This window comes from Peromyscus eremicus, chromosome 22, assembly GCF_949786415.1.
Source record: "Peromyscus eremicus chromosome 22, PerEre_H2_v1, whole genome shotgun sequence".
Classification (NCBI taxonomy): domain Eukaryota; kingdom Metazoa; phylum Chordata; class Mammalia; order Rodentia; family Cricetidae; genus Peromyscus; species Peromyscus eremicus.
In genome coordinates this window covers 5,742,501-5,754,043 of record NC_081437.1, presented here as the reverse complement: position 1 = coordinate 5,754,043, position 11,543 = coordinate 5,742,501, and the positions used below count along the sequence as shown (strand labels likewise).

At 45.1% G+C, this 11,543-nt stretch overlaps 1 protein-coding gene across 3 annotated transcripts in view; it reads left to right on the top strand.

Annotated features, from left to right (window-relative positions):
• The first annotated feature begins 4,320 nt into the window (after positions 1-4,320).
• Gtf2a1l (general transcription factor IIA subunit 1 like) overlaps positions 4,321-11,543 on the top strand; it is a 37,750-nt gene continuing 30,527 nt past the window's right edge. The window contains exons 1-3 of one of the 3 annotated variants that reach the window (XM_059248647.1): positions 4,321-4,415; positions 6,644-6,745; positions 6,962-7,079. In XM_059248647.1, the coding sequence (XP_059104630.1) occupies positions 4,395-4,415; positions 6,644-6,745; positions 6,962-7,079 (241 nt within the window). In that variant the 5' untranslated portion in view covers positions 4,321-4,394. Of the gene's footprint in view, positions 4,428-5,063; positions 5,182-6,643; positions 6,746-6,961; positions 7,080-11,543 lie in introns of those variants that run through there. The other 2 variants (XM_059248645.1, XM_059248646.1) reach the window with 2 other exon arrangements.

Here is an 11,543-nt window from a genome sequence, read left to right as displayed (position 1 = left end):
GCTGAGGATCCGGTGTTGTCCTGTATACCACCTGAGGACCAACCACTGTCCCCCACGAAGCCATCTAGACTATGGGGGCTGAGGGCAACTTTCTAGATAGTGGGTAAGTCTGTTATTTTAATTGATACTTAGGCCATTAAGATTATACCTTCTGCTATAATTTATCCTTCTCAAATCCCTGATCATATTGACTGATTACTGTAGCTTCAGCACATACCAGTTCCTCTCCCTAGGCTTCAGCTACCTTCTCTACATGTGTAAAAATTATGCCTCAGGCCTCACTTTCCTAGAGCTACCAGGTTTCCAGCTGAGAAAGACAGACAGTTTACCTTGCCAACAGACTCTGCAAGGGGCCAAATGCACAAATACTTTGAACCCAGAATCATTTTTGGGTCCCCAAGCTTTCACTATGTCTCAAAGGCATGACTCTACTGCCCTTTCTACAATATGGATTATTACAGTGGTAATGCTAATATATCTAAAACTTGTATCTCTTTTTATAAATATAAAAAACTCTTGTAAGCTTCAGGGTGCCGATGTGGATCTATATCTCACAGGTCACGGGACTCCAGATAAGTACTCCAGTCAACCAACAGCCTAAGTTTCCCCACCTGCCTATTCCTGAGGGTGGAATCTCTTCCCCTTTCCCTGGTCTTGAGGCTCCCCTCCCCCAACTACTAGGACATGGGCCTGGAAATTTTAAATGTATACCCAAGATAAAAATTTTCCCCTAAATGCCTTAACTTTACCTTCTGTCCCTAAAGTCTGTCTGTTCCAGCAGACTTACCATCAACCAAAGACTGCAGACTGCTCCAAAGTCACCAGCCCTAGGTGCTTCTGACAGAATTACCAACAAGCCTGAACCTCTGCATCCTGGGTGGCTCCAAAGCAGCTAGCCCCAGGTGGTCCAGCCTCACCAACTGCTCCAATGTGGCCTGCACTTCCTTAGCCCCAGATGGTCCCTCAGAGCCTAGACAGCGAGGAAAGCAGCTTGTTTTTTTCTCTCCCAGCTTTGGCCAGCATTCCCGCTTTCTTGGGTCCCCAACAATGACACCCTGACATCAGCAGGAAGTAGTCATAGAAAAGATTACATCGCCACTTATCATTTGTTATCAACAGAAAGGCTGGGATGTTAGGTCTCAAACCCTGGCCAAACGGCTAACTGAGGTGCTTATTTTACATATTGAAGTGGACCTGGCTGCCAGGTTCTCCCAGCATCCCTCAGTCTCTACCTGTAACAAGGTCCTTTGGCTGGCATACCCTTACCCCTACCCTAAACTTCTCCAGCCAGGGGCTGCCCTTCCCTATATAATCCAGACATTTTGGTTACTTGGTGCTTTCGTCTACTCTCTTTCGGGCCTCCTGGCTGCTGTACCCGGTTCACCTCTTTTCCCTCTCCCTTCCCTTCCCTTTTTTCCTCACGTAGCTCAGGGTCATGTTCATTCTGGACTCTTCCAGATGTTCCTGCCCTCTGGCTATGCTCTCACTTTACCTACAATAAACCTTCTCCACCGTACCTGGGCTCAGTCATCCTTCCTTTTTTATTTTATTTTATTTTTTCATCCAACCTAGAAGATTGATGAAGCACACCTATGTTGTGTCCTCATGAACATTTTTAAAGAGGATTAATTGAAGCAGAGGAGCTATTCTGAACATGGTTCATACCATGTTCAGGATACCACGCCGTGGCTGGGAGTCCAGTCAGAACAGGAGAGGATAAAGGGGAAAGCGACAAGGTATGGCACTCCCCTCTTTCTCTGCAGCCTGCTCCATTGAGATCATCCCGAGACAGACACTTAAGCCCCACCCCGCAGCTATCAGATTATTGAGACAACGGATCCCAATTAGAATTTCCCAGGAGGCTCATGCAGGGGAAGGGAAAGGTTGGGACTTGGGTGACCGAAGGGAGCTTGTCTCTGGAAAAGAGATTTCACGTGTGCTGCCAGCTTGTCAGACCACCTTGCAGGGGAGATTGGAGCTGAGACAATGATGGGTCAGCCGTGGGCGGGACCACAGCTGATTGACAGGGACTGCCTAGTTACAGAGAGCTTTTGTTCTGTTTGAAACTAAAACTCACATCAAGACACTCAGGTGGACATTGGCGTCTCAGTCGCCTTACGTGTTCCCCATCCCAGTGTCATCACACTGAACAAGTCTCCTTTCTGAGCTTGTAACCATTATGTGTCTCTTTAATCAGTCTCTTGAGGACGGGTGATGGCGCCTAGCTTGTAGCGTTGAACTGAAACGAGCTGAACTGTTTTGCCTTGATGGACGGAATCCTTTGAACCCACAAATAAAATAATAAGTCTTCTTCAACTTCGGTTATTTCTGTCATGTATTTCGGTCTGAGTAATGACAAAAGTGACCCAGTCAACCCCTGGAAGCCACATCTAGGCACACTGTTGCTTTGGGCACTGAGCCTTAACACCTGTATTTTTGAGACATTTCATATCTGAGGTATAACAACTTAGATCTTGGATTCCAGCTCACTTCCTTTAGTGGTCATTATTGGTTACTGGGAAGAGTCCAAAGCAGAGTCTCCCAGTGACCACTCGGACACACAAGGGGGCAAACAGAGAGTCACTGAGATCGCTGAGATCAACCATCGTTGCATAGCTTTTCTATAAAATGTGTATCAAATACACCAGGCATTAACAATTCAATTGTTAGTCACTCTTTTTATGGGTACCAAACCAACATCCAAATTTAAATTTAAAAATACACATGGTCTACTCTATAGCTCAGAGAAAGGTATAATGTATAATGAAATACAAGGAAACGATATGCTGTCACAAAATGTTAGATTGTTACCCATTCTATGCATTTAGGATTAAAATTTTAAAACCTTGAAAAGAGAAAGATGGAAAACAAGAGACCTTTCAGCTTTCTTATTTCCCAGCTTGAATAATTTAATTGGATTTTATAATATCAGAAGGAATCAATGCTTGCTTTTAGCTTTTCTATTTTGGGTGAAAGGTAAGTCACTTTGAATATTCTTGGTAGTAAATTGCCACGTAGAGAGACATAACCATTAAAAATCACCACACATACTTAATGGCTTTTTGTAAAATAAATTCCCAGTACTTTTCAATTTAGGGAAAGTCTTCTAAACGACACCAAATGAATCAGCTGCTAGAAACTTACACCTGGTCCAGGCAAGCCACTTCCGAGTGGGCTAGCACACACAGCTATACTGCACTTACAATCACAAATAAGCAAGCAGTCAACTCTAAACCCTGATGGGATTTTTAAATCATCACATAACCATCTGTTAGGCAGAGATCTATCTTCAGATCAAAAAGGCTGTTTGAAGGCAGGGTTCTGGAAGTAGATGGCTCTTTCCTTGTTGAACTAGTGGGGTTATGTGTGCTTAAATCCATCTTCAGCTTTAGCTAGTTAAATCTTTCCATGCCCGGGGGGGGGGGGTGTTTAGGAGAGAGTATAATTACAGGACGAAGATGGAGGCTTCTGCTTGAGCAGCAAAAGAGTTGCTCTGGGGAGCTGAGCTGACCTGGTTTAAACCGTAGGTCTCCATCTTTGCTGCATTTTAAAATCACATGCTCTGGGGGAGACTCAGGCACCAAACCTTTAAAAATAAAAAGCTCTTCGGGTCATATTAATGTGGACCCAATGTTGAGCGTGTCTTAGGACAGCGGGTCTCATTTTAACGCCCACCAGAGTCATCTGGAGAACATTTTGAAGTCACCGTGTGCCGGGTCCCCGATTGCCAGTCTCTGATTCAGGAGAGGTGTTTGCATTTATGGGTCCTTAGTCGTTTGTATTAATTCTTCTCCGCGGGTTGATGCGTGGACTGTGTCTGGGGGCCTGCTCACGCAGGCGCACCGGTGGAGGTCCGCAGACAAGCTTCTAGAGCCCCACTTTCCTTCTAGCACATGGGTCAGGCGTGGGAGCAAGGGTCTTTAAGGCTCCCGTTTGTATTTTTAACAGGTTCCCAGGTGAAGTTGCTGCTGCTTTGGCCCACACTTCAACAGCTAGTTATAGAAGAGTTTGGCTCTCGTCACACTTTTGTGTGGCAGCATGGAGCGCAGCTGTGAACGGGGTTTAGGGAGGCATGACAAACTGGTAAAAGCAGAAATAACTCATCTGCCTTCTTTCTTCTCCCTACATCCTTCAAAGGTGAAGTTGCCCCATCTGCCAATGCACAGGCTGGCTTAGTCTGCTACAGCTGGTCAGGCACCTACCACACCCGTGCCACGCCCAAACTCCATCCCTCCAATCACTAGCCTTCTTTCTTGTCCCGCCCTACTCAGCCCCGCCCCCCAGCGTCCTCGCGGTTGCGCAGCAACGAGCGCCGCGCCGCGGTTCAAAAGCGAGCCTGGCGACTCTCTGCCACGCAGGCGCAGGCGCAAACGGTCGGGCGCAGAGCCGCTGGCATGGCCTTCGTCAACCTGGTGGTAAGGAGGCGGGTAGGCTTTGCCGACACCCTTTGGCCCTCCATGACAAGTCGCAGATTTGGATAGGCACCCGGTCTCGCCATGGGTTAGAGGGAGCTGCAGACAGCCACGTGGGCCCTGGTCCCACTGGAGAAAGTTGTGCTTCCCACTCCAACTGAGGCTACCTAGGTTAGGGCGCCCAGAAATTGTGTAGCGGCAGAGCACCCAGGATGGTTTCCTCCACGTTCACTTCCTTTTTATTTTTTAAATGTATAAAGTAACCCCAGGCTGGCTTCCGACTCTGGATCCTTCCCCCGCCTCCTCTCACCGCAAACACCAGCCCTGAATCTAGTTCTTTATTAGGACATTGCTAGTTCACGCGGTTTTGCTCCCTAACCTGGTGATGAGATTTGGATTGTTGTCCCACGATCCTGCCTCTCCTTGTACCTTAAGATCTTAACGCTTAAATGTGAACCCCCCACACACTGCCACAAGGGTTTCAAAACCTCACGGTGAGATTTTACCGGCAAAACAGCGCTTATTAGGCCCTCCATCGAAGTGAGAGCCCCAAGTTAAGGGCAAAAAACAGTATCAACAGATGCACATTTCCTGAAAGACAATGAGGTTTGTGTCTGTAAAATTCCATGTGTATCTATGCAGCACAAAGGGTTCCATTTTGAGAGAGATACTCATGTATGTTCATTTTATGATGCTTTAAGAAGTGTAAAGTACCAGTTTGCCTGAGTGTGACTGCCAAATGAGAATATGTTTTCTTTTAGAGACGCAGGTAAGATGGAGGTCCAGACTATATATAGTTTTAATAAAGATAACATAGAGAAAGCAATATGAAGCTTAACGGTAGTCCTACAAGAGAGACTACGTTCAATACTTACTTCGCTTTTGGAAAATTGTATTTTATTGGCTTCTTTCGGACTGCCACTGTTACACTCCAAGGGAAGATCTTAAAAGATGTTTTTAGCCCTAGGAGTTTTTCCCTCCAGCTCTTAGAGTGTGATCATTTAGCTGGGATTAAAACCCAGCCGTCAGTTTAGAAGCCTTTATCAGGGTAGACTGTTTTAAAAGAAGCAGCTCATCTGGGAGCGCTTAGTCTTAATGGGGCTGCCTGTGACTAACATTTAGATGTTACTGATTGGCCTGTTCAGAGACTTACCCTGGATCTTTGGAAGGATTAGTTGAAAATGCGCTGTTCCTGGAGCAAGAGTATTTTTGTGGGAAGCGTGAAAAAGCAGTCCACGGTTTTCGTTTGGGCTGGATTTAGGCAATCCAGAATAAGAACAACTGGAGTTCTTGTTTTACCATGTGATCTGTGGCCTTCGCCTGGATCAGATTGTTGCATGGGAGGCCTATGCAGGACACATTTTATACAGAACAGAAGGGCCGAGTATATTTCACATGTTTCTTGTGCTGTTGGTATAATATGTGACTCTGGGTAGACCCTGCCTGATTGTGTTTCATGGCATGGTTTTAGCACCTTCCATTTCTTTGTGCACTTACTGGTGACTGTCACAGGACATTCACCAGGACGCAGGGGTAGGGTTAGGATAGCCCTCTCTCTACATCTACTTTGGAAGCAGAGTGGGCTCTGACTGGCCCGCTTTTAAGGCTGATGTTCATTTACATCCATGGTGGTTCTCTAACAGTATGTTTACGTTGAGAAAAGGGTAGATTGAAAACAGGGGATTATTCCCAGCTGCCTCCAATTTCCCTTTCCAAAAGGAACAGGAAGGTTAGATACACAAAAGTCAAGACAGATGAGCATAGCACACCCCATCTGTGAGATCACCTCCAGGTGTGCTGTAGCCTTGTGACTTAGCCTTGTAGGTAGGGGCCTCCAAGGGATGACAGACAGTGAATACAATTTATAAAGAGCCAAGACCGTACTGGGGGCAGGGTGTACTTAGTAACCGTGGTGGTGGTCTTCTTCAAACCGAGGATTGGAGAGTGTATTTTTAATGATTTAGTTATGTGTGCATGTGTGTGCATCTGCGTGGGGGTATGTGTACGGGAGTACAGCCCAAGGAGATTAGGAGAAGCGCCAGAGTCCCCTGAAGCTGGAGTTACAGGCAGTTGTGAGTTGTGACCGACATGGGTGCTGGGGATCAAACCCAGGGCCTCCTCAAGAGCAGCAAGTGCTCTCTGGCCATCTCTCCAGCCCCCATCGGCATGTCTTTTAAGGCAAGTGCATTCCGATTTGAGACTCAAAGCCTCTAACAATTGCTCTCATGTAGCCCAAACTCTACCGGTCTGTGATTGAAGACGTAATCGAAGGTGTGCGGGACCTGTTTGCCGAGGAAGGCATCGAAGAGCAGGTGTTAAAAGACTTGAAGAAGGTTTGTGCTCACGTCTCTCCTGTTTCATCTTCACAGCCTGATACGTTATAGTACTTCTCGCCCTGTGTTGTATTGTTGTGTTGTGTTGGTATGTGTTCCTTGTCTTGTCCGCTGACAGCTCACACACTTAGGGGAAAACGACAACAACATAATATTAGTGCTTTTTAAAAACACTATCAACAAAAATAAAACAGTATTTTTTTTTTTCCCTCTCAGCTCTGGGAAACCAAAGTTTTACAGTCTAAAGCGACAGAGGACTTCTTCAGAAATAGTGTCCACTCGCCCCTGTTCACGCTTCAGCTGCCACATGGTTTACCCACGCTGCAGTCAACAGGTTGGAGAGAATCCGTCAAAGACCTTTTCTGTTTTCAGAACAAGTTCCTGTTTGGTACTGTGTTGTAGTCAGGATAATTGATGTTCTTAAGGTAGAGAGGGCCTCACCTTTAGATGATTTAATTAGATGGACACGGTATATTTTATTTTAGTTTATATTTTATTATAAGCTATTATAGTTTATTTAAAAAAACTCACATCATTATTAAAACTAGTTTTAACAATCCGTTACTCTAGAGAAACAAGTGTCATAGTTTGTAAAGTTTGCAGCGTCCACTGTTATTTCTGAGAAGTCAACTGGGTGTTGTGAGGGAGTAATCCAACCATCATTGCTGAATTATCAGTGGGAAAGGTAGATGCTTGTGCTTGCTTGCTCCCCTCCCTCCCCTCCCTCCCCTCCACTCCCTTCCCTCCCTCCCCTCCCTCCCTCCCCTCCTTCCCCTCCTCTCCCCTCCCCTCCCCTCCTCTCCTTTCCCCTCCCTCCTCTCCTCTCCTCTCCCCTCCCCTCCCCTCCCCTCTCCTCCCTTCCCCTCCCCTCCTCTCCCCTCCCTCCCTTGCACATTACAAATCTATTATTGCATTGGAAGCAAGACAGAGTGAAAAGAATATGGAGGTAATTCAGGCTACCTTATAGTTTTGACTATATGAAGTAGTAGCGAGGGATTAACTATATGCATTTTATTTTATTTCATTCTAAATCTAGACCTTTGCTTTTAAGGAAAAATGTTGTCCAGGTTTATGTGTGTCAATTAAAACTGGTAAAGACTAATAAAAGATCAAACGGATACTAATCTATCTGGCCTTTCCTCATTCCACTCTTTTCTGATCCCTGTAAGCTCTAGGCTGCTTGAGTACATGTGTCTAGATGTGTACACACAAATAGATTTTGTTAGTGCTAGTTGAAGTTCAGTAGAACAGTATTTGTAAGAAGGAAGGGTGGTTTTTGGATTAGATTGTCATAAATAGATTATTCTTCATATGTTTGGGGAAATTCTTATTTCCCATGTCATGTCAGCCACAGTGAAGAAAAAAAAAATCTTCAGTCAGTGGCAACAGGGACAGAGACACAGGTCTGCACCTCCACCCACAGCAGGCCGAGGACCTCTGTTAGGGACCTCAACTCAGGTAGAGTGGGATCCTTGGCTTCAGTGCAGAAAAGATTCCAGAGTGAAGCAGTTCGAAGCAGAGTTGGGGTTTATTAAAAGACTATGTATATGTGTGTGTGTGTGTGTATGTGTGTGCGTGTACATATATATGTACACAAATATATCTTTTTAAATGAGTTTAATTCAAGGTGACACACAATTCAGAACAGAGCAAAGATGAATAGTAGGCGCTGGCAGAATCTGAGACTGGATTTACTTTATGATTTTTATTTATTTATTTTTACCAAATGTCTTACAGTGTTTAGCAGGCTCCAAGGCAGCACTTCATTCTAGCAACGGGTAGCAAAGAAGTGATGGCGAGGCATCCAGATGTTTAAACAGGAGTGGACGAGGTCACCCCATCCAGGCAGAGCTCACTGATGGCTGATTTCTTGATTCCTCTGTAGCCAGCGTCCTTCCCTGCTGCCTTTGCTGCTGGCTTCTCTTTTCTTCCCACCCATCTCCTTAGCCTACTTCTTGGGCTCTTTCAGGGGCTTTTGGCCACCATCCACACGGTGCCTGCAGCCCCTTCCCCAGACCCTGATCCTGAGCCATAGTGGGTATTTTTTTTTTTTAATGATTTACTTTTATTTTATGTGCATGGGTGTTTTACCTGCATGCATGTCTGTGCACCGTGTGTATTTTGTATATGGTGCCAGTGGAGGCCAGAAGAGGGCATCAGGTCTCCTGGAACTGGAGTTACAGATGGTTGTGAGCTGCCGTGTGGGTGCTGGGACTGGAGCCTGGGTTCTCTGAGCCATCTCTCCAGCTCCTGGGCTGGGTTTTCTGATTCTCGGCTTCCGCTGGGCTCTGGGATGAGGCGACACCCTTCCCCTTTGATGTCCTCAGTCTTCCCGTCCTGCCTCACTCCTTCCATTCAAAATTAGTTGAAGTACGACAGCAATGATGAAAATGAAATAAATCAGCAAATGCATGTTGAATTACCAAGCACAAATTTTATCTCACTAACCTGTAAGATATGATATTGCTCCGTGAGGGTCCGTCATAGGACCGGCGAGATGGCTTAGTGGTAAGGACACGTGCTGTGCAAGCGTGAGACCTGAGTTTTGATCCCAGCACCCATGTAAAGACCCGCATGTGGCCTTACAAGCATGTTAACCCCAGACTGTGAGGGGTGGAGAGAGAAGGATTTTCGTGGCTTGCTGGCCTTTGGCCTAGCTGCACATTCTGTGAGAGACTCTGTCTCAAAAGGTACGAGGCAGAGAGTGATACTGAGTAGGACACTGGATGTTCTCCTGTAGCCAATGCAAATATATACACACGTGCATATACTGCACACATATCATATGCATATATGTGCAGCTACCACATGCAAACACCAACCACACATGCATATATCACACGTGCATATATCACATGCATACACCACACACATATGCATATACCACACACCCACCATACACATGTACATACCACATATGTGCATAGATTGCATACACACATGCACTGTCATACATATATGTATAAACCATACACACATGCATATTCTGCACACATGCCACATACACATGAGTATAAACCACACACACACACACACACACACACACACACACACACACTCATGAGAGCGTCATTGTGAAGCTGACATGCTGAAACATTTTTTATCAGTGATTGTTTCTTTAGCTCTTTCATTTCGCACTCTACTATTTTATCAAGACATTCCCTTCACTACCACTCTGTCGAGCCCTTTGCAAATCTCATATATATATATATATATATATATATATATGAGATTTTTTTTTGAGGCAGGAACCTATAGTTGAACTGACTATTACCGCCCAGGCTGGCCTGGAGCTCAGTTGTCCTCTGCCTCAGCTCTGAGAGCTGGCAGTACAGGTTCAAGCTGCCGTGCGTGGTTAAGTAGTCTCTGTGTCTCAGTCCAACAACCCTGAGGGTTCTTTTCACTTGAGGTTGGTGAGAGGGTGTGAGGCATAAGCAGGAGGAAAATATTTGAATGTCTTTTATCAAAAGCACGGTTAAAAACGTCTCATTTTTCTTGTCATTCAAAAACTGCAGTGCTCCATTTTGCCCAGAAGATGGTAACATTACCAGTGATTTAAATCACAAAACAGCCCAACGAAGTCTGGACCTAGCTAGTTCTCACTCAGCGCCTTCTTTTTTTATTCTGTCTTGGAGGTTAGAATAATAGAAATAATTACATTTAAAATAAGACAGTTTTTCTTATTCTCTTCCTCGAAATTCACAATGAAGAGGCTGGAGAAGAGAGTGTGCTACAGACCCTGTCCTTATCTGTCTTAATTTCTGGGTTTCCTTCAATAAGAGTCTCAAATAAAGAGCCTCATGAAATTGAAGTACTTCTTAATTGTATCTTCTCATGGTAGGCTTTAGAAAGCCTGATTAAAATAACCTAAACTGCTACAATCTTTTTTATCTCTTTTGATAACGAGCTCAAACAAAATCCACAATTGAGTAAGTCATTTACCTCTGTCAATTCTGTTTTTAGAGCACGTTTTCCTTTGTTATATGTATTTTTTGGCTGTGTTCTCCGCTTCTTAGGAATAGCCGGTGTTATCAGTTTTAAACATTTTTTTAGTCACAGGATTTCCTTGCACTTTTAATAACTGAGGACCTCAAAGAGCCTTTTTTTTTTTTTTTTTTTTTTTTGGTTTTTCGAGACAGGGTTTCTCTGTGTAGCTTTGCGCCTCTCCTGGAACTCACTTGGTAGCCCAGGCTGGCCTCGAACTCACAGAGATCCACCTGGCTCTGCCTCCCGAGTGCTGGGATTAAAGGCGTGCGCCACCACCGCCCGGCGAGCCTTTTAAAATATGCATTTTGGTCTGGGAGGTGGCTCAGTGGATAAGCACCTGGCTGTGTGCAAGGATGGGACAGAGTCCCAGACCCCACATAGAAGCCTGGCCGGTGTGGTAGCTACTTACAATTTGTTATTGGTATTATTATTATTGTGTATGTATGTGTGTGCATGCGTGTGCGTGTGCATGTGTGTGTGTGTGTGTGTGTGCGCGCGTGCGTGCATGTGCACACTCAAGTGTCTGGAGGTCTGAGGACAACTTTATGGACTCCGTTCTTTCCCTCTCCCCTCACATGGGTTCTGGTTTTCGATCTCAGGTTCCCAGACCTGTGTAGTAAGCACAGTTGTCTGTTGATCCCTCCCCGGTCCCCATACCTGGTTTTAACTAAAATTTTACTCTGTTTATTTAAACCGGGCAGCATGATGTTATGATATGCATAGAGTGTTGCCGTAAATTAGAGTGTCCATCATCTTGAGTTAGTCATTTTTTTAAATTGTGGCAAGAATCTCAATCTACACTACTAGCAAA